Genomic DNA, 26,627 nt, shown 5'->3' on the forward strand with positions numbered 1-26,627 from the left:
AGTTTTTTTCACATCTTATACAGTGAGTAGAAAATAATCAGTGACTGTGGACTTTGGCTGAGTGCTTTTAGCCAACCACTGTGCATACTACAGTTATTGCAATGCTAAATAACTGACAGTCATTAAACACTGCAATCAGCTGCAGTGCAGAAAGCAACGTAACTAATGGTAAACGTAGGTGTTAAATAACCCACAAAGAGCCGTGTTCTCTGAGTCAGTGAATGCTGAATTTAAATGCATATATAAGTAATGAGGATCACTGCATTCCATAATTTTAGTGGTGTCTGATACTGTGTGTGTGTGTGTGTGTGTGTGTGTGTGTGTGTGTTAAGTGCCTCATTTGATTGCCAGGGGTAAACAGTGTGATGGAATTGAATTTTTAAAAAGCACTCACCAAGGTAAGAGTCATGTCAAGCTCAGTAAGCATTTTGAGCATTTGTATAACACTCCCCCCCACCCCCACCTTGGTAATACCCAGCTATACTTATTACTAAACTATCTGAGAATGTCATCAGTGAATTTGGTGATGTGATTGACATCTGTTGCAGGGCTTGATTGTTTTCATCTTCATCCCAGAGTAAAACTGAACATTTTTTTTTTTTTTAATATGTAAATACTATGATGTATTTGTATTAGAAAAGGCATGCAAAGGTACTGAAATTAAGCACACTTTACTCTTGGAATGGAGGGCAGGAAAGTTTGTGATGTCCTTAGCTCTTAAGTTGGCCGTCTCTTCTTTGTAAATGAGCCATTCCCTTCCAGAGGAAAATTGTGTACGAAGAGCCACGGCACTGATCACATTCCTTTTTCAGGAACACACAATTATCTTTTTTTATAGCTTGGGCTGAAACTGACAAGTTCGTTTAGGTTGAGACCTGAAGTTCACATTCGGTTGTATTTAGGCACCTAAAATACCTTTGAATCCTAGTCTTTTGTTATATGGAAAGCTATCAAAGAGAGTGAAGTGCAGCACTGAAGTGCTTGCTGGAGTCCGTGTTGCTGGGGAAACACAGTACAGTGTTCTGTACTATTTGGCATTTTCTAAAGACTGATGGCTTTTTGCCTAGCAATATTGTTCTGTATAGTACTGCCTGGGAGTTGCAAAATAACATGTTACAGAAGCCAGATCACTGTACTTTAGAAGACTGTTGCATTTTGTACAGAGTGAGATGGTCAAAAATGTTCCCGAAGATACTACGAAAGAATTAATTTTTGACTAGGAATCCAGGAATGCCCCTAAATTACAAATGTAATGGAGTGAGCGGGTGTATCCCTTCAATTAGAGACAGCCCTGCAATCACAAATTCTTCACATTGCTGCTTTTCCTGCCACTCTAATGCCATCTTTGTTTCACTTACATTCAACTGTAGCCAGCCAGTAAATATCCACTCATGCCAAATTATATCCACGTACTAGGCTCTGTGGGTTATAGAGAGTTTTTAAATGTGATAAAAGGTAAGTAGCAGTATTATACTTTAATTGTCTGGATTTTGTTATGCCCCTTTATTTCTTTGAGATTTGTGTGTGCCTTTTCTATAAATTAAGTCAATAGCAGAAATACACATTTTTGTTTTAGAAACAAATCCTTAGAAGTATTCAGTATAGTTACATATTCTGTATTGCCTAAAGTCAAACATGGCACAGGCAGCAGCTATTTAAAGTGATTTAATTTTTATTTGCACGCTCAATGTGCGTTAACAAATTCAACATACAAGATAGCATTACATAGTGTAGATTAGCATACAGCATTATGCAGTTTCACACATTTTGAGTTAGTTTTTTTGCCTTTTTTCTTTTTTCACACAAAGTTGTAACTGTCCAAGTTCATTTTACAATAGAAGACACAAGGTAAAGAATAACCACATCTGGGAGATTTTACAGTGAGTCCGCTGTCACTTACAGTCTATTTAACATTAAAAAAAAAAAAAAAAATCTGCACATCTTCAGTTTCCCATTATTCCAGAAGAGTGGTGGAGCTACTCATGTCTGCCCAATAGCCTAAGTCTATTTACCCTGAGCACGTTTCCTTGACAAGAAGTTCATCTTTCCTTTTAAACTAAAGGAATCTTAAGGAGACCATCTAGGCTTAAGCATACTTTTCACACTGAAGGAAAAAGGGAACTTTTTTTTGTTAGTATGTTCTATTCAAATGTTTGGAGTGGTTGGAAAACATGGTTCTGAGGAAAAATAGTGACAGTTCCTAAACTTCAGCAACAAGATTGCTTAGTGCAAAAATCAGGATTGAAATAGATCTACTCCAATTTCTAAGGGAGAATTTGTTCTCTGGTTTGTGGTTGAGAACCACTAATAGAGCGTGAGCTATAATGGATTTAAGACAAAGCTAAAATCTACTGAAACCTCAGGCAGAAGTCCTCGTAATTGGGATCAGTAAAGCACAAGTGGAAGTCCACACTTCAGTTTGCACTGCAAGGCTGAGAAATAGGGCTTCAGCTTCAATGCAACTTCTGTTGCTAAAAAGACACACTGCCTTGAAGTTCCAATGAGTAATTAGCTAGAAGTGAGAAAATTCAGCTTTTCAAAAATAATTTCTTAGAGAGAGATGCCAAAGTGTTACCAAGTGCTGACTGTTTGCATGAAGAGCCCTCCCAGCAGCAGTTGCTTTACATTGTGGTTGGAAAGAAAACTGAGTAAGACTTGCTCAATTATTCTACTTCCACTAGTGAGAAGGTGGAAGAGATCATTTTTCCAACAGGGCTCTAAAATTCAGTAGTCAAGTCCTGTAAATAGTTAAATGCGCTTAAAAATTTTTAATTATGATACATTATTTACATTCCACAGGACACAGAACTGCCTGCCTGCCTGGCAGCAACTAAATGTATACTGAAAGCTTGCAGTATTCTACGTGCCTCTTTGCAAGCTCAGTTCTGCTTTATATTTCCATTGTAGTGCTCAAAAATAATTTTAATTTCTACAGCTTGTTATAACTATTTACGCTCAGCTTGCCAACAATGTTTACAATTAATTATTTGCTGCCACTATCATCCTTATATCTTTTCTGGTTTGAATGTAATAAGAAGTCAAATGAAATCGCTTGCCAAGATACTACTGTCTTGTACAACAAAGTCCTTAGGCTAGTGTTTTAACAGCAAGATCTAATGCAACTACTTCCAAACTTCACCTGTTTGCAGAACTTCACTCTATGAACTTCTGTTCAAAACTAGTGACTATTCAGGGTTAATAGCCTGAAGTGCTACAGGTCACATTTATCAAGTAATATTTTTACATTTCAAAGGTGACAGTAAGCACATTCTAATTCTCAAAAGTCATATCCACTATTTAAGAGCTAGCTCAAGCTGCTTTGAAATTCTAAATATTAACTTCTTGAAGAGTTTGATGCATTTTGCAGGAACAAACTTTGGCCCATATTTACTCTTTTTGAGAGCTGGCTCTTACACAACTACAAGATCATATGTAATACAAATTGACTCAAGTATGAATGAAGAAAAGCATGTTTAACCTTTTCACTTAAAACCTCTGTCCCCAAGATACTTTCATATGTCAGATATGTTGTGTCATTATAATTTACCAATCACATAGAATTCCAAATTTGATATTTAAAAAGAACTAGCAAGAGTTTCCTTAACAATCAATGATGTATGGTCATCTTTTTTTCTTGGGCCCTCTGTGCACAGACAGGGTTAAATACAGAGTAATAGAGATTGGAGTTTCCTCAATTCTGACAGTAAGATATGCCTGTGCTAATTTCCATGTGGCAAAAGCAAAGTGATCAGTTTGTTAGTGTTTTAATTTTAGATGCAAACTTTTTATGTTGTGACTTTATAGCTCCATAACAAGTATATCAGAAATGGAAATATTTTAGTACTGGATTACAAAATTTTTTTTTCTTTGATGGGAAGAGCCATTTTCCCCTGTACTTTCCTTTTGTACTAGTGCAGAATTCTAGACCATCCTTGTATGGAAACGCAGTTGTTACTCCCAAACCAGCAAAGAACAGAACTGCAAGAATCAATGGGCAGGCAAACTAGCAAGAAACTAGAGGTTAAACAGCAGAATTCAGAAACTTTGGAAGAAGCCTAATAAAGAGAGGCCAATTTTGGTGAATACCAGCAAAGACGGTTCGGCACAAACACAACTTCCATAGTGACAGATAATTGTATTAAAATCTGCAACTTGATATTGGTAGTTATACTAATTTCAGTTTGTATTAGGCATGCAATAGCGTGATTACACTGTTATATATATTTGTGGTATTTTTTAATTTAATGCTCTTTAGAATTTTAGTGCCCTGCAAAAATCACATCACTAGAGAACCAATCAGCTGCTTGTTACGAAAGTTTAGTTCTACAGCTAAAACAAGGTTTAAGTCTGTTCTATGAGTCAGCTGTCGCTGCCGCAGCCTCTGCTAGTATTCGCTTAGGCTATGCCATTTGGCAACTGGCTTTCTAGGATTCTCGCACACCTCTCGCCAGTGTTCCACACCACCTGCGGTGATGCTGTGTGCTCCCAAAATCAGCCGTCCCACCACTTCATTTTTTGTGGTGCGGTCAAAATCGATAACTAGAAATTCAATGCTGATGTCAGGAAGGAGATCAATGGGAATATCATAAATGAAGGATTCATTGAAGACGGGATTCAAAGTGCACTTCTTCACGTGAGTCTTCTTTTTTGCTATACGTTTTCTCCCATAATAAACATTCACCTTAACGTAGGGATCTGCCAGAGAGGAAAGAGAAATAAACTAATAACACAGCCCAGTAATGCTCCTGGAAGTACTGCATAGGATTTGGCTTGCTGAACTTTAGCCACCTAAAAGTTGATTGTGCAAGTCTAAGCTACTCACTTTGGCTATCTCGGTGGGGGTGTATTGCTTATTTTCTCACTGCCAAGCAGCCAGCTGATGTTTTTAAATAACTATACAGCACTTCAAGGTCTTCGCCAGTTTCAACGTTGTACAGGGGTTGGGGAAAACAACAGTCACATGTAAATTGCAGTAATTAATCCTAGAAGTATCAAATATGTAGCTTTTCAGTGAGATCAGTGCCTGACTGGCCTAAACATTTCAATTTTTACTGACATTCATAACAAGAAATATTTTCCCCCTGTTTCAGGAACTAGCCCCACAAAGTGGCGAAACAGTTTTAACTGAAGATAGAAACCAATTATAGTAGAAGGTACTGAAAAGGAAGAAGATTTATATATTAAAAAAAAAACAAAAACAAAAACAAATTTTCATTTGTCCACCAGCCTTACTTCAATTTTTTCTCAGTCAGCTCACTCTTTACATGGCTGCTTGTTTAGGATTAAAATTAAGATACTTGGACCACAGGGCTTTTTTTCATAAAACAGAAGTTCTGAAGCTGGGTGTCACTTGCCCAGATGACACTGGCTAATTTTCACTTCTCTGTTCATCTTATACATAATAGAAAGATCATGTAAAGAAATGAATTCATCATTGCAAGATTCTGCAGGTAGAAGAACAATGGCTAAAAGATTTATCCTGTAACTGGAGACCACATACGGAAAACAACCTTTTTCCTTTTTTTCCTTTTTTTCCTTTTTTTCCTTTTTTTCCTTTTTTTCCTTTTTTTCCTTTTTTTCCTTTTTTTCCTTTTTTTCCTTTTTTTCCTTTTCCTTAGAAAACCAGTGCAAAGTTTAAGGCCTACAATAGAGAATTAAGGCTGGTCTGCGTTCCTTCTGAGGTGCACAAGAGCAAACTGCAAAAATGACTAAATTTGCTATCAGTCAGGCTATGTTGAATCTTAAAGTGATTCCAGCCATTTTCCCATAATTCTGCAGAAAATCCTTCATTGCTAGGGCATTCAGGAATCTGAGACACTGTGGCTGCACAATAGGAAAGCCAGAACAGTTGTTCTTACTCTTCAACCAGCGGAGCTTGCCAGTAAAAAAAAGTAACAGAAATGTTTCTAATGTCATAAGAATTTACACCTCTCTATTTTGAGTGTATTTTTTCTCCCCCCCTCTTCTAAGGGCAGAGGTATGTGCAGTAAGCAGTGGAAGTGCAGTTCCCAGAGGAAAAAAATGCTGGTACAGGCAATGATGATTGGTAACAGCATACAGGCACTGAGCTTCCACACAGTTTTCCCAAAAGAAGCATGGAAATACATTGAACTTGGAAAACACTATCTTCATAAAACAAACTAGATGATGCCACAAAGATACAATTGTTGGTATCACAGTAGGAATGAGCTGGTCTTGCTTGTATAACCATCTGTTGATTTGTAATCTGTTTTGTCACTTGTAGTGATCCATCACCCTTAGAAAGAGTTTGAGGAAAATAGAAAGTATGCAACAAAAATGTTCAGATAAGATAGGCGAAAAGATCTGAAAGTGAACTTCCAGTAACTGAGATTTCTCTCTCAAATACTCTTACATATCAGAATGCACATCATTTTCCCCCTGTAACACACTTCCCATCCAACAATTAATAGATAGCATAGTCTGTTTGTAAAGTGGATTATTTCTTTCCCTCTCTTCTTGACCCGGTTTGTATTTCAGCTATGCTTAGATATTCTTTGGCATTGCAAGCAACAATGTAACGTTTTGCTAACCACCTCTAAATTGTATAATGTGTCCAGTGCTTCAGTCAAGCTATAAATTGCCCTCTGTGCATTCGTGTGTGATTGTGTAAAGCAGCGTGCAACCACATTTAGAGCTGGAGAAAATAGCTTCTACCTGAGAGGCCAGTGATATCCATCTTTGGCAAATGTCTGGCTTTCAGCACCACAACAGTCATTCTCTGCGCCACAGGCTGATAAGACAATGAGACTTGCAGCTCTCCTCTGCTAATGCACTTCTGTGAAAAAGAAGCAGAAACATTTTACTGGGACAACTGGTCTTACAAATATGAGCAAATGTTGGAGGTCACCAGAATTTTCCTTTGCTTTGTGCCTAGCAAGTTGGAGAGATAGGTGGAGTCCATTTTAAATAGCAGAAACCAGGGCAAGTGCCTTGGGCACATGGAGTGATTGGAGAAGAACAGAGTGGCGTTAAGCAAATCGTCCTGTACTCCACACCATATGCCTGTTGAGCACGGTAAGCACCACTGCAGTCTCTTCCCTTCAATTCTGTGTTTCCGTGAGGGCAACCGTGGTAAGCGTGTTCTGACAGAGGAACGTGTCTGGCTATCTTTTGAAGTCTGGTGCCAGAGACACCTGTGGTTTTTAGGAGCCTAAGTTTCATTGACTTTGGTGAAGCTTAGATTGCTGACCACCTCAAATTCTTTCAGCATGCTTCAAAAGTTTCACCAGCAATCTAGCCTGCAACAGTTGGAAGATAAAATGGATCTACTCCATTAACTTGCTCTACGTCCTTTCAAAGGGTGGCATTATTAAGATCATGAATACTAGTTTTGGTTTCCAGCCGGCATTCATTGACTTTCATTGGGATGGCACTAATTTAGATTAAGTTCATCTGCTTATCAAGGAAAACAGTATTAGCAATGGGTATGAAATTGTGGGTTGTCAGCAAAAGTAGCAGAACTACTGTGACAATTCAGATAGCTGTACGATACAGTTCTGACTGTTAGCACCTTGCCCTCCCTCTGTCCCCATTAGAATCTGGTACCTTTAACCCTGCAGTATGAATGGAAGAAAATATTAGCAGTCCCAAAAGAAGGAATTTGCCTCACTTCGAACAGGTAAATCACGACAATAAACATGACCTGCAGTAAAAGAGCCAGCTGTATGCTCTGGTGATCACCCAAGTGGTGACTCAGTTCTTCTAAATACTATTATTCATATTAGTTGGTAATAATTATCAGTGTAAATCTAAACACGGGAAATAGTCATTATAATTGTGATGAGTTGTGGGTTTTTTTCCTATTTGAATAGTCCCCATGTATTTAATTTGAAGACAATGTATTTGCAAGTTCTTGGCCCAGGAGGAAATGTTAAGAACTTTGACTCCTTCCACATACCAGAATACAATGGACAAAGATCCTAAGACCAACATGTAGAAGTGACAAAGAGGGGAGATTTCCAATTCCTCTTCCTGTTTAAATGTATGTTATTTGATGGATCTAACTATGAAATTGGCCCTGCTTTGAACAAGGGGTGGAACCACATGACATCCAGAGGTCCCTTCCAATCTAAATTATTCTGTGTTCTGTGACTCTGTACTACCTGATTGCTTTTGATAAGGGACTTATCTGTGCATGAAGAATATGATACAAAATCAAGGTTTGAAAATAACAAACTGCTGTTGCTGACTCAGGCATGAGTACACCTTTTTTGCCATTTTTTAAGACGGGAGTAATATTTAACAGCCTTCTATTGTTGCCAGCTACTTAATGGTATAAACTACACCACACTGGTCTAGCATGTCATTACAGGCCACTGGGACACAAGCTGTTTAGTGTGGTTGTTTGATCTGGTCCTTCTCAAAGATTTTGTTATCTGCATGAAGAAGGAAAATAGGATACTAAGCTTTATGTAATAGATGTTTATCTTTTGAGGGGAAAAACAATGTTTCTAGCCTTGGTGATGTATATTTAGTTAGAGTTCTGGGGTTCTTTTTGTCTGATGTAATTTCATACAGTCGCTTCAAAGTAATTTGCATTAGATTGTATTTTAGACAGTATGGGGAATGTCTGTTAGGATCTATACCTTTACTGGCTTGAATCAGTGCAATAATATACTGCATTTTAAAAGCAATTCCATGTTCCAGATTTTGAAACTTCCCATTACATTGAAAACTATCTTCAGTAGAAGTTGTGTTGACATTGTGAAACCATGCAGATTTTCAAGACTGTACAGCTGACACTAAGGTAAATGCTATTTTTGATTACTCATAAATGTTACATAATTTGCATCCTTGATTAAAACTATTTTTATTTAGTGAGACCTTTTTCTCTATTTGTAATCAATTACTTCTAAAAAATAGGGTCAATTAGTTAAAAAGAATACCATTAAAAGAACCTTAACCAGTCACCTGATTTATCATAATATAAAAACATTCCGAGAATCTAGGGAAAATCAAAGTGAACACCAGAACTCTGTTTTTGTTGGGATTCTTTCTGTTTGTTTTAGAGTTTATTTTTTTCACCAAAAGCAGCACGGTCTCTCTAGTGGTTTCTTTCTAAAGGAAGCGACAGGCTTCTTCAGCAATAATTTAATATGGGGAAAATAAAGACTTGTCAGCAGTTAGATAGTCTATGGGTTTTGAATGAATACCAGGTTGGGATGCCATGGGCTGGTGCAATGTGTTCTGCTGCAAAATGCCATTTATATTAGCTTTACTTTCTCATCAACTGTTCACTGAGTCCAGCATGTATTACAGCAACTCATTCCTGTCATAAGACATTAACGTTGTCCCAGAGGACATTTTGGGAAGAAAAGGAACAAGCGTGAACAGGAGGATGACAATAACAGAGAGCCTGTCCAGTCCGAACAGGGAAAAGGTAGAGTGATCATGTGATAACACCATAATAGCAGGGAACCGAATGTCAGAAGCAGTGAAAAAAATCTAGGAATGGCAGAAAACATTGCATTGTAATTTACACTGGGTACCCTTTAAATAATTTTATAATAAGTTAAATGCTGCATAGAGTAGAAAAAAAACTTTTCAAAGAGAGTGCAGCCACTCTAGGGCATAATGAAATATTTTATAGAGCTCAGCAACAATTTGCAACAGGTTAGAGCAGTAAGTGAGGCCAACTGCCATTTCCTATTGAACTTGGAGGATAGGTAGCAAAAATAAACCAATCAAGAAATTAAAAATTGGAAGTACCACATTAGCCTCATACTTGAGCAAAGTGTATTTTCTGAGGATAGAAGTCATCTTCCCCAATATGAGCATTTATTTTTTTATATGGACAGCTCTTCTTTCTAATTACAGCACTAGATATTAAGAGTGGAATTCGTTTCACCTAAATTTAGATGTCTACACTTGTCACAACCACCTTGGACACACCTTATCCTCAGTGGAAAGAGAGAGAGTCATTTAGGGTGGGATTCATCTGGGCTGTTTTATCTTTATCTACCCCAGGACAAGAGCAATCATATGTCAGACTCCACTGACTATTTCGACTCATCTCCATTGACTTAGGGCTTACAGTAACAAATTCAGAGGTAGATACTTACAAATGTAGGTGTCTAAAATAGTCAGATGATTCCCTCTCTAAGTGAGATTTGTCTTTGCAAAGCAGAATATGTATTACTCAGAATCTGTATAAGAGTAATTCAGAGCACCCTTACGTCCAGCTCTCCTCTACAAATACATGATGTAAAAGAATGCTGGACGCTGATGAACGTTCCTTTACTGCATCAGCTCTTTTATCCGGAGATGAGGATTTTTGCCTTTTTTCTTGGCCTCATCAGTTGTAACAGTCGTTATTTCTATGACTCCACAGTGATTATATGTGTCAAATCTCTATAACCACAGTGCAGAGAACTGCCTAAGAGTACAACCATATATTACTATTAATATGTATCTGGGGGAAAAATGAGTGATAAGACTAAGGATTTGCAGTATTCCTGCTTATTAGACACTGAGGCTCCTGGATCAAAATAACTGGGTTCAAATATAATGCATGTAGTCTTATGTCGCACTACATGAAGTTACTTACTTGTATGTTCCTTTTAAGGATCTCTCTGGTCAGCTGAACCTTTCCAGTGCTTGGATCCACCCCTGCAAGGGGCACCATAACTTCTCCAATAACATCATCTCGAGAAAAGCGATCAAAGCTCAACACCAGAAAGTGAAGCACCAAATCCTGGAGCTGGCTGTAGGGGATCCCATAGAAGGTGAAGGTTTCATCAAAGACTGGGTCTAGAGTCTTGCGAAGTACACGAGTCTTCACTCGATGCCTTTTATCTGGAAGAATTGTCATCTTGATGTAAGGGTCAGAGCTCTGAGTGTGCTCATCCATAACTGGGAGCCCATGGGCCTCCTGAATGGTAACTACCAGTGCTTTTTTAGGGAAGTTGTAGTCCACTGAAAAAGTCAGTTCACCCAACATGACATCATCCCCTGGAGAAGATGGAGAGGAGGTTTTACTCCCTCCTGGAGTGAGGCTTTGATCTGGACTTAGTTCATCTCCGTAATCTACTTTTATTGGGAGCTGATCAACATGGGGGGCTGCATTTGGCCCATCGGGGGCCTTATCTGAGCCTATTAAACCAGATTCAGCAGCATCCACCAAAAGGTTTCCCCTTCCAGTCTCCTTAGGAGTGCCATTCTTGTCTCTCCGCATTCGGTTAATTTTCTTCTTGTTACTCAAGGTCTCTGGATAGATACTGATGCCTTTCAACATGTGAATAAATTTGTACGGTGGAGTTTTGTGCTTTTTTTCTGCTTGCTGATGACAGCATGTCCACACAAAAACTGTTACTGAGACAGACACCACAAGGACAGTAGCACCAATGAGGCCTGCCACAATTGGAGAGACATCTGTAAAGAAGACAAAGCAGTCATGAAAGAGCTAGTACCTTTGCAATTGCTGTATCCTTGCAGGACCCAGTACATCTGGAGAGAGAAACTATACAGTATTATAATGTTCTTGATCCAATAATATTGACATCAAAGTTTCCCAGGAATAAAAAATTAATTCCTTTAATTTATATTTTGCTATGTGAGAGACATTTTATGCTCCCAACACATGCTTGACCTATGTTTCACTTGCTATGAATTTCAAACATTTGATTGCCTTAACTTGCCAAACCAGATTCATGTGTTACCAGCGTAAGAGCACAGCTCCCAGGCAAGTGTTGCAAGTGAATACAGTTTTTTGGTCTGCAGGAGGGGATGTCCTGTTCAGAAGTATTACACAATCCTATTTTAATAACAGGGAATAGTAAATATGCACATAACACTTTTTAGAATCTGGAATTATCCTTTATTGATTAACAATTAAAAAATCACTTTGGCCAGAAAGGGGCATTGTTTTGTCCTATCCCCTTACAACAGATACCAGGCCACTGGTACAAACTAAAGACAGAGAGGTATAAAGTAGGAAGCAACCTCCACACACCCCCTACCCCAAGTTAAATTGTCTTGAGAATTTATACAGAGATTTTGATGGAAGTGCTGGAAGCAACAACTCACTCTGTGAAAGTATGCTATGCAACAATGAAACGATCACAGGGGTCCCATTCTGTGTCTCATCAAAATACTGAGATTGCTCTCTTTAACTGTTTCTCTGTGTTGAACTCAAAATTTGTCTGCTTTTTTATTTCAGTGTTGTTTGTGTTCTTACAGATTTTGATGATCCGGCCGCTGCTGACAGAAGTTTTTTCAAGCCAGCAGCTATAAAGTCTCCTTTTTCATGTGAAAAAACTTTGTTCGAAAACAATGGATGCAAAATCCTGTATTTAGATTTAAGAATTACCTGATATTTACTAGAGCTTATGTTAACTGTCTTCTTCAGCAATGACAAACCATAATAATAAGGTACTGTGTTCATTTTTAGTAACCATGTTAATTATTTTCTATTTATAACAGTTGACTTTAGAGCAGTATTATTAAACACAGAATGAAATCAGTAATTTTGAGCTTCCCCGGTACGTTATATTGACATACTCAAGCAAATCCAGCCGAGGGCCACCAAGATAATTAAGGAGTTGAAGAAGATGCATGAGGCTGAAGAGAGGTTGAAAGAGCTGGGTTTATTCCCTCTTGAAAGGGAAGGCAAAGGGAGAGATCTTTTTTGTTGTCTTCAGTTTCCTAATAGGAGGTTACAGAGACAGAGCCAGGCTTTTCTCAGAGTTGCATAGCAGAAGGATGAAGGGCAGCAGACACAAATTGCAACAAAGGAAATTCCAATTAGATATTGGGGGGGGGGTGTGTGTGGAATCACAGTGAGGGTGGCCAAACATGGGAAAAGGGACGAGACGTTGTGGAATCTCCATTCTTGGAAATAATCAACGCTTGACTGAGCAACCCGATCTCTCTCTTCTTATGGATGCACAACATTAAATTAAACCTGTGTAGTGACATAAAGTGATGGCAAAAAATGACAGTCACTGTCAGTGCCTTATCTTCACTAGTGCTCCTACTGGTGAAATTGCACTGGTGCTAGCAATACTGAAAGGTTTTCAGTGAAACAAATTATCATAGAGAAGATTTCTCATTTTGCAGGCAAGGCATTATTTCACTGCTAATCAAAACAAGACAAAAAAGGCAGATGATTACATTATGAAACATTCACACACTAATCACGGGTAGTTTAATAAATTGGGGGAGAAGGAAGAGGTCCTCTAAGCCTAACCACTCTTCCTTCAGTAGCATTACTTAGTGCAGAGTGCATTTTGTGTCACAGGGCAGGGAATTGGTGTGCATCTCTACTGCAGTCATCATATAACTGCTCCCTCACTGAAATACATTTCTTCCTTCCCTACACACAATATTTTAAATTGTTTATAATTCTTGTACCATTAAAATTCTCTGTTGCATAGATATCTTCTGCAAGACTCTCCTCTGCCCCCCCTTAAATTTAAGAAAGAACGGAGTTGGATTAATTTGTTAAAAGAGCAAACAAGCAGGTGTTTCTGAGGATGTTTATATATAGTCTAAACTTCTTCAGTTTAACTTAAGAGTTACTTGTTACTAGAAGCTATGTTTCAGTATTATTGGTGGTATTATTATTATGATATTGGTATTATTATTATGGTATTACTGCTTTAATCATCATTAAAGCAATTCTTTTTTTGAAACAAAAAATCCCTCTAGCTCCACGTCTCTTTCTTTACAAGTTGTACAAAAGGCTTCCATAGTAAAATGAAAAAAACAAACAAAAAAAAACATTGTCATGACAACAGCTAAACAGAACAGTCAGGACAAAAGGAAAGCTTGTCTGATTTTCGTATTTTCATTCTGTACCACAAACAGGAGCAAAAAATCTCCAACCTCATATTTGAAACTAGAGAGCACCTCAGTTTTGTATTTTCTCTAGTTATTATTCCTTGAGGCTAATAGGAAAGAGAGCAAGACTGACAGATTATCATCTGAACATTTGACAGGCTGAATGAAAACTCTGATTTTTCAAAAGACTAATATGTCTCCTCTTTGCAAAAACAGCAAAACCGCTTTGGTTAGACAGCAGTCTTCCTAGAGTGAAGCTGGAAGACTTTCGCGTGGTGATTGGCTCCATGGATAAATGCACCTCAGGCCCCATTGCAAGTATAGCCTGGCATTAGAATAACTAAAGCAAGAAGTATTCGCAAACAACATTAACAGAACACTTACAGACATATCTTTATTTTGTTATTTAATGTTCTCTTTTTGAAATGAGGCCACTGATCTTTAACAGATAATTTGAATAGAGTACTACAGTTCAGCCCTATACAGATATTACAAGCTTCAGAGCATATGCAGAAAAGGGCAAATGCTGATAAGCCTATCCTTTCTTGTTCTGATCTCAATTTGGTTGGGTTTTTTTAATTCTGTCTTCACAGCATACCTCTTGTATTTTTATTTTCTGCAGATCTGATAGACAATTTTTAGAAGAAGCAGCCAGCAGTCGCACTGAAAAGCAACAAACAATGGCTTCTATGATTTTTCTTCCATTAAAATATCTAATCACTTTTGAGTTTTTAAACTTGGCTTTCAATAATGCCTTGTGGCTGAAATTATACGACATGATGAAATAACTTTTTATTTTGAGGCTGCCCCAGCTGGTTTCATCTGATGCCTGGTTCTTGCATTAGAGGAAGCAGTGAAAAATCATTCCCTATTCTCTTTATCTATGCTGGTCATGACACCCCTCTTTTCCTGGCTAAAGACTCCTACTTTATATAATCATTCCATACATTTAGTAATCCTGTTTCCATAATTCCTTACAGTTGTCAACTAAACTGATATAAAACAGTCTAAAAACAGCTTTTGTTAAGCTTTTGCAACCTTGTGCATAGAGAAGTGCTTAGAATGTCTGAAGCAAATATTTGAGTCTCATGATGTATAAATACCTGAGTAATGCACAACTCGAGAATAACAATGAAACCAGAACAGTTGATACTTTCTGTTCTGAAGCATCCTTTGACGTTTCCTTAGGCAGAGAACAGCAGCAAGTGCCAGACTGTTTAAAGTGGTACCACAGCCTATTTTGTCTCCTCCCTCTAAAAGGACAGAGCCAAGCTTTTTTATTCAGACTTCTTAGATGAGGTCCTGATGTGATGCTAAGATTTAATTGAAACAAAAACTCCTTTTTTTGGACACGGAATTAATATTTCAACTAATGAAGACTTGCTGAGAAATTCTTTTTAATACGGATGTTCTCTCATTATACCGTAATGGCTACTAGTTGCCAAAAGTTAAATTATGAGAGTATGTGGCTCTTGGATTCCATGAAAGGCATAGAATGCAAAATGGAATGTAAAATGTAAATAGATACATTGTGCATTAAATAAATGATATAGTATGATGAATTATAATTAAGTGCTTCAGAATAGAAGAGAAATGTGGTAAACGTGCTTTAACTATGGGGCCTTATGGTCTCAAGGGAAGGTCAGTCAACAGCTAGAGAACAGAAAGAGCCAGCAATTTGAATCTTCAGGATTTGAGAAACCACATTTGACATGTACACCAAATGCTGTATTACCACACCTCGTGACCCAAGCAGTTATAAAAAGCTTCTTAAAAATTAGCGAGCAGAATCTCAAGAAAATCATTCTGCTGGTGACCCAGACAGCAAAAAGGCTGCACTACCTACGTGCTGGAGCCAGACCGTGACCGCACAGGCACAGTCTGGGGCCACTGTGCATTGGATGATTTACCAGCTCGTGTGGTTTCTCGCTTGCCAGCGAGGAGCTCCCGGCAGCCACGGCACCTGCTCAAGACTCAGCCGGGCACCCTAGCGCGGCCCGGGCCGCCGCCGGCGGTGCCGCAGCGGGAGCCCGCCGGCGCGGAGGGCCGCAGAGCCGCCCAGCCCCGCCGCCCCGCGCGCGCCCGGCCCGGCCCGGCTCAGGCCCAGGCCGCCCCCGTGGGCCCCAAGCGGCGGTGCCGCGGCGGCGCCGGCCCCCGGGGAGGCGCGAACAAAGGCTGGGGCGCGGCGCGGCCCGCCACAGACATAACGTCATGCGGCGCGGAGCCGCCGCGGTGCGGCCCGGCCCCGCGCACCTGCCACCGCGGGGCCCAGCGGCCACGCCGCGCCGCGCCGCGGACGCTCTCCGTGCGCGGCGGCTGCCTCGGGCGGGAGAGCCGCGGCCCCCGGCTCCCCACGGAGGGCGGCGGGGGCTCCACCCAGCGCCCCCGCCGTGGCGGGACGGCCGAGGCCCGCGCTCGGGTTTGAGCTGGTCCCGCACCGCCTCGGCGGCTTGGGCGAGTCCCTGGCGCAGGGCCAGATGCCGGTGGCGAGCGATGGGTGTTGCCTGCTCCCGCGGGAGAGCTAACACCGAGGCCGGGCGCGGAGCGGAGCGGAGCTCGCCCGCCGGGGCGGGACGGTACGGCACGGCTCGTCTCCGCAGTGGGATGGCGGCGATGGCGCGGAGCGCGGCCCGGTCGCAGCGAGGCGCCGGACAGGGCCTTGTCTCCAGGCCGCTCGCGGCGCGGTGCGGAGGGGAGGGAAAGGGAGGAAGGGGCGCGGGGGTCCGTGCGGTCCGGCCCCACTCACCGAAGCTGGGGCGGACACTGGCGATCTCAGCCATGGTAGAGCCAGGCCGGCGCGGTGGGGATGCGGAATCCGGTGCGGAGGCGCCCCGGCAGCAGCCCCCGCCCTGAGGATGCTCCGCGCCCGGGATGCAGGAGCTGCCGACTGGTCCCGAGGCAGCGCAGGCCCCGCCCGGCGGCAGGCCCCGCCCCGCGCCCCGCCCCGCCCGGCCGCCGCCCCGCGGTGACTCGGCAAGTGCCGGCGGCCCCGGCCATGCCGCGGGAACGGAGCTGGGTGGCGGCCCCGGCACGTCCGAGGGGTAGTGGTTAGGGCGTCTGTGGGGGCTCGCGGTGCCGCCCGCCCCTGCCGTGAGGGGAGCGGGAGCGAACCCTCCGCGGCCCGCCTCGGGTCGGGAGCGCCCAGCACCGCTGGGTTTCGCCCTCGCCGCCCGTGTCGGCGCCCGCCCGGTCTGGCCGTGGAGCGTCGGCGGCAGGGGTGGGCGCAGCCTCCCAAGGGGGACGAGGCTCGAGGCCGGGGGGGGGAGACTGAGGATACCGGGGAGCTTTGTGGCCGGCTACGCGCCAAGATGGCGGCCGCGCAGATCGCGCCCCCCCCCCCCGGCAAACATGGCGGCCGCGCGCCCCCAGCCAACATGGCGGCGCGGCGCCTGCGCGTGCGCGGCGCGCGGGGCCCGAGGGCGCTTCCGTTTCCTGCCGAGGGAGCGGGACGGGGCGGAGGGGCCCGGCCGGCGGGGGCCCGCGGCTCGCCCGCGGCGCTCCGTCTGTGACCAGCCGCTCTCTCTGTCTTCCAGGCCAGTGCTGGGGGTTCGCTGGCGGGATGTCGCTCTCGCTGAAGATGCTGCCCTGCAAGAAGAGGAAAGCGGCGGTCGCGGGCCCGCAGAGCCCACGGGAGCCGAGCTGCGCCGGGGAGGAGCCGGCTCCCGCAGAGCCGCCCGCGCTGGCGGAGCCTCCCGAGGCCGGCGGGGCGGAGCCGCCGCCCGCGCCGCGGCGGCCCGGCAGGCCGGGGGCCGAGAGAGCCGCGCCGCGGCTCGAAGGCGGCTCCGTCGTGGCGGCGGCCGATGGCGCCTGCCCCGCGACCAGCTCGGCGGCAGGCCGGGCCGCGGCGTCGCCCGCTGGCGCCAGGGCGCGGCGGGACCCCGCGGAGACCTTCCTCAAGGGTGGAAAGAGGCTCGCGGTGAGGGCAGCGCCGGGCCCCGCTCAGGAGAGCGCCGGAGGTCGCCAGGCCGCACGAGAAGCTGTGCCTTCGCCCGAGTCTGCTGACGACGGTAAACACCTAGAATTGCGTCAAGCACACTTGCCTTCTTTCGCCAGTTTTGTGAGAAACCTTGCTAAATGTGTTTCTGAAGCACCTAAACAGTGCTTGCTTCTGCGGAGCACACACAGGCCCTGGTTTTGGCTCGACGGTGTGATTTCTGTTCATCGGTAAGGGTGAGCTGAGGGAGAGTTTCACAGGCTGGTTTATATGAAGCCTCTCTATTGTTTTTTGATCTGAAGTGTTGAAATTAGCAAACGTTCCGTTTTCAGGGGTTGCTTTCCTCTCTAAAAATCTTAGAAAATTTAAGGAGGGCTTAAGATACTTGTCTTAATACTACCAAACGTTAAATGCTTTAGAAGTAGTTTCTTTCCAGTTTCCCAATTTGTAATACTTGGCTTGACCTAAATACTCGTTTTTTCCAACCCTTACACAACTCCCTGGTTTTGCCCATGTTGCGGTTAATCTTCTATGGACCATGTGTAGTGATCAGTCCTAATAATAACTTTCATAAATGTATCTTGTAGCTTTGCCTTGTGCAAGATATCTCACTACTGACTAGTCTTCAGACAAGCCTTTGTAAATATAGGCTTTGATTTGAAATAGCTTTCATTTAGTTTTTAAAATTAAATGTTTTGCTAGTGGTATGTAAAGACTGGTAAAAGTGCAAACTGCTTTTCCCCAAAATACTGTTTGCAGAGTTCTGTATGTATGTTTTCATTCTCAGAAGATCACTTTTCCAAATGGTTGAAAGAATTATTTAGAGTGGCGCTCGTACGGGAATCTGCTGTGATCCCTTACAAGAGCCTATTTAAGTGGTATTTTTGTTAACAGAAAGTTACAAATTTGTTACAGAATGTAGGTATTTTGGAACTACTGAGTTAGTGTAAAAAGCCTAGGTAAACCTTACTCGCTCTGAGATTTAGCCAGTGAAGCTGTGATAAGTGAGCTTGTGTGAAAGACAGGAGGAGTGTTTGTGAGCAAAACGATGCCAATCTTGTAGGTTCAGCCTTTGCTAATACCAAAAGAAGTGGTTGTTCCCTCTCTTTCCCCAAATTGTCCGCTCTGTTCTTCTCATTTGCTGGCATGTATGTTTGTCTCTGCGTTCAGTGAATTTGGGGAACTGATCTAGCCAAAAGCATGTGTGCTGGGGGAGTTCCTCTCCATCTGGATCAGCTCCCTGATCTGCTTTACTGCCCGGCTGTGCAAATAGCTGTGCCAGCACAAAGCAGAAAGAAAATGCTGTGGTGTGGGTGTGCTGGGTTGTTTGTTTAGGTGACTATCTTTTCATGCTAGTTTAAGGTGTTCTTGAAACCTCAGGTTTCAGTTACATTCTGCTGATCATCTTAAGCTCATCTAACAACAGGCTGCAGCAAAGAGGGACAGTGCTTTCTCATTGCCCTGAGGGGAGGGAGAGTCATCTCTGGTTCTTGTGCTGCTGTGTAGGGGTTGGATTAGCTCACTGATTTGACCAAGAGCTGTTTTGTGTAAGGTGCAGGGGGGGGGGGTGTGTGGAACAGTGGTCAGTTTTCAGTCAGGCCTGCATAACCTCTAGGACTGCAGAATAGGAGTGGGAAGGGTGTGTAGCTACCCCTTTCATCATCAGCATGCTCTTAAGTTAGCCTAAGGTGGCCATGAAACTGCATCCTAAGGTTGCAGTCAAGTATGCTATTCTGGTTCCAAATAAAGTATCTGAGTAAAGGAATGCCTGCCCCTAGCTGTTTCTGTAGTTGCAATTCTGTTTATACAACAGGAAATGTAACCACACTTTAAACAAATCATTGCTTTTTTATGATTGGATCACTTTTACAGGTATGGTTTTGACCCTACCTCTGCAAAACTGATGAATCAGATAATGGAGAGAGCAAGAATGAAATAGCTGGGGGTCGGGGCCTCTTAACCTGCATTTGTTCCTGTCAGAACAGTAGCATGGGACCACTGCTGAAATGTTTCACTTATCTGAATTGCTTTGCTAGGCAAGGTTAGGGAGCCCTACTTATGCAGTTGATTTGAATTGGCCACAATAGGTTTTTGTTACGCAGCTTCATTTGGTAAGCTCTTCACCTTGCTCAACTGTGTCTGTATGGCATGTCTGACTGAAACCTAATATATACTGTTTATAGGGCAAACTCCTAAACAGCATACAGAGGAGGAAGTAGTTTTGCAGAGAGATCCATATCTGACTGACAGCCATTCTGCAGTGCAGGAGTCTCCAGTGAGACGTTCTTTGCAGCTGGCAGTTAGAAATCCTGCCACGATGAAGCCACTGAAGAACACCAGAGCTGGTGAGTGGCCCCAGCAGACTGATGAGGAAAATGAGGATGTTGGGCTGTTTATTCCATTGGGTAAGCTTTGTGCAAGGAACAGACCTGTGACTTTAATACAATAGATACGGAAGTTGCAAGTGTCTACACCATGATAAGGGGCTGTTTAAGTGCAGCAATTTCTGAAGTTTTCATCCTGTGTTCTGTAATGCTGTGGCTAAATAAACTTCTGGCATCCAAGTGAAACTTGCTGGAGCTGATCTCTGTAATTTTCAGTCACTAAAAACACCGTTGTCCTTTAGAGGAAGTTCTGATTCCTTCTTTGCCCTGAGTCAGCAAAACACTGCCACGTGGAACACACTGTAAGTCCTAGAAACTGTAATCTGTTTTTGCTTCAGGGCGCCTGAAGTTTTGCAGCTGTTTTAAGCTTGACTTCATACTTACCACAGCTCCTAGAAAAGGGGTGAAAGAGCTGCTGAGACTGTTTTCTAGAATCACTGTAGCAGAGATGTCAAATACATAACTTTTATTTGCTTGACTAACGTCACTCTTTCAGAACCTGCAGAATTTGAATCCTCCATTTAAAAGACTGTTTCTAGTCCTTGTGGCCATTTGCATTTGGAAGGTTTCCTTGTCAACTGTTGGAAAGCTGCTGCCACTTTAGTATCTACAGAATTCCAGCTCTTCTTTAGTCGCATACTGTCTGAATGTGCTGGATGTGAAGTATCTGACACTTTAGATTTGGTTTTTATCGTTAATTTTCAGAGGAGCAAGATGGAGAGGATATTGAGAGGAGGAAGAGGAAGAGGAAGGCAACCAAACGGAAAAGAGAAGGAAAAAGTCAAGAAGAGGAGGGATCTTTGTCTTGTGACATCAAGCTAGATGATACCCTTGATCGCACCTTAGAAGATGGTGCTAAACAACATAACCTGACAGTTGTCAATGTGCGAAACATCCTGCATGTGAGTGTAGTGGAACTATGACTTAGTACAAGGAATGGAAAATCAGCCAGCTGTTTGTTTAAGAAAGTGTGATCTAGACTTGAGTATAGTATGTATGGTGGCACTTGATTTCATGAACAGAGAAGACTTAGTAGACATCCACATCCTAATTCCTCCTATAAAAAGAGTCGTGCTGTATGTATAAGTTGTCTAGACCTGGGTTTGTTGTTGATAAGTATTGCTCCCTGATTTCCATTTGTTTACAATAGCAGACGTGTCTGTTTTACTGTACCATAACAGCAGTAGCAAGGGTAGTTGAACTAAAATGCATGCTTCTGAATCCGAGTGGAAGACATGTAGACTGGGAATTCATTTCCTCTTTTGAGTGAACTGTTTCATGGTAAAGTCCTGATGAAATTCTGGCAGTGGTGTTGATAGACATGCACTTCTCATAATTAATGAGCCCCACCTAAATCCATCACACAACTTCCAATTAGAAAGGAACTTTGAGAAGAATATCCATACTGTCACAGCTGTGTAGAGGAACTCTAACTCTATACACATGTGCTTTAATGTAGATTTTAGTTTATTGCATGACTGAGTCTGGAGAGCAGTAGTATTTATTTTCCCACGGCATCTCAGTACCATTGTAATCCAGATAATCTCAGATATTTTCCCTTTTTACCATCCATGTGGCAAAGAACCTGGAGACTGCCATGACCCTTCTTTTGGGCGTATTCGCTCATTGTTTTTGTGCAAGTGCCATAAGTTAGTGCTTTCATCTATCACATGGCACTGTTGAAGGGCTGTGAATATCTCAGAGTTGCATACCTTCCCTGGAACCTCATGGTGGCATTCAGAAAGTGTAGTTGCTGGTATGAGGTCTCTTCTCCCTTTCCGTATTTCTCATGTGGCTGAGACCAGCACATTCTACTGATTATGTGACAGGAGGAAGGGGAAACTGGTGTGGGCTTTTGTTTAGACCATTTTGTGTTTCCTTCTGTTGGCAAGCTCTTCTTTTGAGCGTTCAGATAGAATGCAATGCAAATGTTTTTGTTATTGCTGTGCTCGCTTTGTTTTCTTCTCCAATCATTGAATAATAATTTTTATTATAGTGTAATTACAGAATATGTTGTAAATGGATTCTCTCTCCATTGCATTCCCAGCTAGTTTGTTTCAGTCTTAACAAACAGAATGTAAAGACGGCTTTTTAAAAATAATTTTTGTTTCTGCAGGAAGTGATCACAAACGAGCATGTGGTTGCCATGATGAAAGCAGCCATCAGTGAGACAGAGGATATACCTTTGTTTGTAAGTAAAAGCTTTTTCTGTTGTTCTCTATCCAAATGCATGATACCATCACCAGTCTGTCTGCTTAGTTCATCCCATGATGTCGTAGGAAGAGAACAGGTAGCATCATAATTTACATTTCATTAACAGGTTTGGCACCTGGATGAAGTGAGTAGTACCTATGTTTGAGTGTTAATTATTAAACAGAACTATCAGGGGTTATTTCAGATGTCGTTCCCATCACATCTTAAAGGATAATGAGCTTAAAAATAAGAGGAGGCTTCTAGTAAAGAGTTACTGGGGGAAAGTTTACAGTTAAAGGAAACAGCTAAACAGGTTGCACTTTTCTTTTCTTAAACTCTCAGGAACCCAAAATGACTCGTTCCAAACTGAAGGAAGTTGTGGAGAAAGGAGTGGTACGTCATCTGCTTTTACTGTTGTGGCACTTCCCCTGCCCCGCCACCCAATACAGCTGTTCTCTGATTATTGGGACTACTAAGAGAAGTGTTAAGCAAGGTGTTATGTGACTTACGCTTAACATGAAAACATAAATTCTGTGTGTATATTTTTTCGTACAACTATATAGAAAATAATTCCTTTTAGCAGGATAGAACCAGATTAGAGCTAGAAAGTGTGGTGTGTTGACAGTATCTGTTATACCAAAGTTATTTGCCTCTAGAGATCACCTGAGCGGTTTAGAAAGCGTTTGTTTAAAGTCTGTTGTTACTTGGTTATTTTGGGGAGCAAGATCTCACGCTCAAGTACTCATTCGTTTCAACACTGTGTTCAAGCTTTTCAGAGACAGCTGATATGTGTCTGCTATCTTTAGGTGATTCCAACATGGAATATTTCTCCAATCAAGAAGGCAAATGAGGTAAAGGTAAGTGAATGACTGCTGGGAAATTGGAGAAGATGCTAGAGGTGCCCTGCTGAGCAGGGAATCTTTTGAAGGGGTGGAGCAGGCTTGAGTCTGACTTCCTACTTCTCTAGCACAGATGGCGTACTTGTCAGGAGCACTGTGCACAGGGTGTGCAAAGCCGGACAAGGCAGTTAACGTAGCTGTTGGTGCACAGAGAGCCCAGAAGAGCTCCCTGCAGGGAAAAGAGGAAGTGCAGAAGGTGATGACGTGCCACAAGAAGTGATCTCTTCTAGGTGGTCCAGCTACCCATTTTGTCACATCGCCGGTCTCATGCTGCAAGGCGTTCCTCCCCTGGGCTGGTTTTACGTATTGTAGGTCTGCCTGGAAATACGGCCTGGAACTCAACTCGTTGGCCTGAGCCCTGCCTACTCCAAAAGGTTTACAGTCGAGGCTTAGACAGGATTCAGCAAGTGGGTGTAGATGCAATGCAATGCGTCCATCATATAAATGCTGAATCATTTATGTCTGTTCTTGCACCTTTTCACATCACTTATGTTACCAATCTTATTTTAATAATTTCTTTGGTTTCTTTAGCCTTTTTCTGTAGTCTGCTTCCTCTCTAAGCTGCAGTGTATTTCCTCAGTTATGAATATTTGATCTGATTGTGTACTATTAGAGTATAACCCTTTATTTTACATGTAAAAACTTGTCATCTCTCTTCTGGTCTGTTGCAGCCCCCTCAGTTTGTAGACATTCCTCTTGAGGAAGATGATTCATCTGATGAAGAATACCAGCCTGAAGATGAGGATGAGGATGAGACTGCAGAAGAGGTAAGCATAACTTGTACAGAGATCTGATCTCCTCACCAGGGAGCTGTTCTGCGTGTTTATCTGAGGCAGTAGAATCCTGCGTTTTAACGCATTAAGACTTTTAAATCATCCCAGACCACCTAGTAATTTTTCTTCAATGAGGTATTATTCATTTGGCTAAAAAAGTGTCTTTAGAATATTAGTCGAAACAGGGTTTGATTGTGGTATGATTGTTTGATTGTATTCTGCTTCTCTCTGGCACTACAGAGCTTATTGGAAAGTGATGTAGAGAGCACTGCCTCTTCTCCTCGGGGAGCAAAGCGATCTAGGACAAGGCGATCCTCTGATGAAGAGGGAGGGACACTCTGTGAGGTAAACTTCACAACAGAGTTTTTGCTTTCTTAGGAAACGGTCTTCATTCGTTATTCCTAAATTGTTAATGAGGAAGGAAAAAAGTATATATTAATATTTAAAGTTATGGTGTTATATGGATTTGGGGTCCGTTGCAGTGGTTCCTGCATGAGCAATTAAGCACAACCCTTGCAAAAAGAGCTTAGTCTTAAACAGCAGTACTTAAAAAAAAGCAATGGCGACAGAGACAACCTGCTCTTCTTCAGATGACGATTATTTTTCTGATTATTTTTGAAAGCAGTGCAGGGAGAGGTGTCTCCTGTGCTTGGCTCAGGGAGACAGTGCTTTTGACGAAAGCATAAAGATATTTGTGGTGTCTGTATGCGCTGTCAAATCACTGGAAGGCATACGGGCAATGCGATAAGAGCAGAAAGTGACTCAATATCAGCAGGCAGGAAAGAGAAAGTAACTGTGAAAATTGAACACTGGCACTGGAGCAGTATGAGGGAACCAGATGAAGCCGCAAGAGTGTATTGATGTTTCTACCTTCCACTCACTATGGGTTTGGTTTTGGGAGGGTCAAGAGTGTGCCACAAAACATTAATGTTCAGATTTATCAGCTCCAGTAATGCTGAGAATGATACTCAGATTTTCCAAATGCCTCCTTCTCTGCAAGTCTTTGAATAGTAAATTTATTGTGTAGTTTCTGAAAATCAAAGCAAGTGTAATGTGAGGAATCTGTTTCCTTCTGTGAAGCATTACTGTTATTTATATTGTGCCAGAGTCAGGTTAAAGAGGAGAAAGAAAGAAAAGAAAAAGAAAAAAAAAAAAAGACTTGTCCTTGGAAATTTATGTTCTAAATAAAACCTTTTAACACAAAGGTCTTTTTAATTAGACGGAGAAGGTTACTATACCTGTTGTTAGACATATTAGTGCTGAAGTAGTTCCCATGGGACCTCCACCACCTCCTAAACCAAAGCAAAGCAAAGACAGCACATTCATGGAGAAACTGCATGCAGTGGATGAAGAATTGGCTTCAAGCCCAGTATGCATGGATTCCTACCAGGTAACATATGTGGGGATGCTGCAGTAGTGATTTTTTTTTTTAGTTCAAGTAAAAATATTTTAGAAAGAAGGTAGCTTTCTGGTAGTCTCTGCTAGTAATGCTGCTAGATTCAACTCATTATTTATATTTATAAAATGAGAGCAGAATGCATGTAGTGTGTCGGACAAAAGTTCAGAGAGTTGAAGTAGTTGTCAGTAAAGAGTTATTAGTGATGTATACTTTTAATTTCTTGTATGCTAACTACACTTTTGTGTTATGCTCATACTTTTCTCAGTTCTATTGTAACTGTTAAATGTAATCCTATGATATTTACATAATTAATATATTTTTCCTTTTTAAAGATATCCTGTCAGCTTTGCTGTGTTTTGCAAGCAAGTATACTATTAATACTTGAGGAAGCTTGGTTGTAAATAGAACCACTATTCCATATTAATAATGAGAAAACTATTACTGATCCTTGTTACTATGCAAGGTTAAGGAGTTGTGAAGAAACAGTCCTGTGCTGCTGCTCAGGAAAAAATTATTACAGTTAGTGGAGAGGGCAGGCAGAGTAAAATGTCTGTTAAGGAGTCAAATATTGCACGGGGAGATAGCTTTCTAGGTAGAACATACAGTTTTGCATGAGAGAAATGATGAAAAATGCATTTATAATCAATATAACAACGTAGTAGCTAGAGTAATGAAAGCTTGGCTTTGATGGAATACCAAAGTAAATGACTTTTGTGGCAAGAATCTAGCATATTTGGTATTGGATTTTTGGCCGGGCAGAAAACCCTACTGTCAGAGAAAACCACAAGAATAGCGGAGAAATTGTAATTCCATTGTGTTTTTTCTTCGTGTTTCAGTCTCTGGAAGACAGCCTCATTGCCTTCCGAACGCGGTCAAAGAGACCACTGAAGGATGTTCCTCTTGGTCAGCTGGAGGCTGAGCTCCGAGCCCCAGATATTACGCCGGATATGTATGACCCCAATACTGCAGACGATGAAGAATGGAAAAGGTGGCTTGGAGGTCTCATGAATGATGATGTGGAGAATGAAGGTACATGACAGGGTTTTTTGTTGTTCATTGGATTTGGTGGTTGCATCGAAAGCCTGGTGCCTTTTCTTCCTGTTTATATGTGATATTCTTGGCTGCAGTTGTTACTTTGTTTAGTAATATGGATGTGTTTATCCACCATCAGCTTTCCTCACTTTCCATGTGGAGACATTCCTTTTTATTTATTTACTTTACTTCAGGCGGCTCACTTAAATGTTG

General features: G+C 42.1%; 2 protein-coding genes and 1 long non-coding RNA gene across 17 annotated transcripts in view; 2 read left to right on the plus strand and 1 right to left on the minus strand.

The window, feature by feature from the left end:
* Positions 1-1,654: 1,654 nt before the first annotated feature.
* SYT11 (synaptotagmin 11) lies at positions 1,655-16,727 on the minus strand. 3 transcript variants are annotated; one of them, XM_064498908.1, is made up of 5 exons: positions 16,547-16,727; positions 10,568-11,391; positions 6,676-6,796; positions 4,823-4,912; positions 4,604-4,695 (listed from the first exon to the last, which is right to left on the minus strand). In XM_064498908.1, the coding sequence occupies exons 1-4, from the start codon at positions 16,578-16,580 to the stop codon at positions 4,851-4,853; spliced, it is 1,041 nt and encodes a 346-aa protein (XP_064354978.1). In that variant the 5' UTR covers positions 16,581-16,727; the 3' UTR covers positions 4,604-4,695; positions 4,823-4,850. The 3 variants fall into 3 exon arrangements, with proteins under 3 accessions (XP_064354977.1, XP_064354976.1, XP_064354978.1); XM_064498907.1 differs by lacking the exon at positions 4,823-4,912 and having other exon boundaries at positions 1,655-4,695; positions 16,547-16,726; XM_064498906.1 differs by lacking the exon at positions 4,823-4,912 and having other exon boundaries at positions 1,655-4,695; positions 6,673-6,796; positions 16,547-16,726.
* LOC112992187 (uncharacterized) lies at positions 7,018-9,372 on the plus strand. 3 transcript variants are annotated; one of them, XR_003261471.2, is made up of 3 exons: positions 7,018-7,035; positions 8,668-8,767; positions 9,280-9,372. It is a non-coding gene; the product is annotated as an uncharacterized LOC112992187 (long non-coding RNA). The 3 variants fall into 3 exon arrangements; XR_003261470.2 differs by lacking the exon at positions 7,018-7,035 and adding an exon at positions 7,050-8,002; XR_010385382.1 differs by lacking the exon at positions 7,018-7,035 and having other exon boundaries at positions 7,050-8,767.
* A 9-nt stretch (positions 16,728-16,736) lies between the features above and the next one.
* The window catches only part of LOC112992192 (GON-4-like protein), a 29,818-nt gene continuing 19,927 nt past the window's right edge, over positions 16,737-26,627 (plus strand). For 2 of the 11 annotated variants that reach the window (XR_010385379.1, XM_064498904.1), the window contains exons 1-12: positions 16,737-16,841; positions 17,334-17,807; positions 19,918-20,139; positions 20,824-21,020; positions 22,235-22,309; positions 22,654-22,704; positions 23,118-23,162; positions 23,441-23,584; positions 23,882-23,977; positions 24,224-24,328; positions 25,203-25,373; positions 26,219-26,411. Coding sequence is in view for 10 of the 11 variants with exons in the window: in XM_064498904.1 (XP_064354974.1) it covers positions 16,796-16,841; positions 17,334-17,807; positions 19,918-20,139; positions 20,824-21,020; positions 22,235-22,309; positions 22,654-22,704; positions 23,118-23,162; positions 23,441-23,584; positions 23,882-23,977; positions 24,224-24,328; positions 25,203-25,373; positions 26,219-26,411 (1,819 nt within the window). In the remaining variant the exon portion in view is untranslated. Of the gene's footprint in view, positions 16,842-17,333; positions 17,808-19,917; positions 20,140-20,823; positions 21,021-22,234; positions 22,310-22,653; positions 22,705-23,117; positions 23,169-23,278; positions 23,407-23,440; positions 23,585-23,881; positions 23,978-24,223; positions 24,329-25,202; positions 25,374-26,218; positions 26,412-26,627 lie in introns of those variants that run through there. The other 9 variants (XM_064498897.1, XM_064498896.1, XM_064498898.1 and 6 more) reach the window with 9 other exon arrangements.

The sequence above is a fragment of the Dromaius novaehollandiae genome, chromosome 29, assembly GCF_036370855.1.
Source record: "Dromaius novaehollandiae isolate bDroNov1 chromosome 29, bDroNov1.hap1, whole genome shotgun sequence".
In the NCBI taxonomy this organism is placed as follows: domain Eukaryota; kingdom Metazoa; phylum Chordata; class Aves; order Casuariiformes; family Dromaiidae; genus Dromaius; species Dromaius novaehollandiae.

What these genes read in the sequence shown, in the direction of transcription:
- SYT11 (XM_064498906.1), bottom strand. Translation starts at nt 16,580, where the DNA reads ATGGCTGAGATCGCCAGTGTCCGCCCCAGCTTCG. An exon ending in CAGTGTCCGCCCCAGCTTCG is followed by an intron (nt 11,392 to 16,546) that starts GTGAGTGGGGCC and finishes TCTTCTTTACAG; the next exon opens with ATGTCTCTCCAATTGTGGCA. An exon ending in TATCACTGGCCTCTCAGGTA is followed by an intron (nt 4,696 to 6,672) that starts GAAGCTATTTTC and finishes CCTCTCTGGCAG; the next exon opens with ATCCCTACGTTAAGGTGAAT.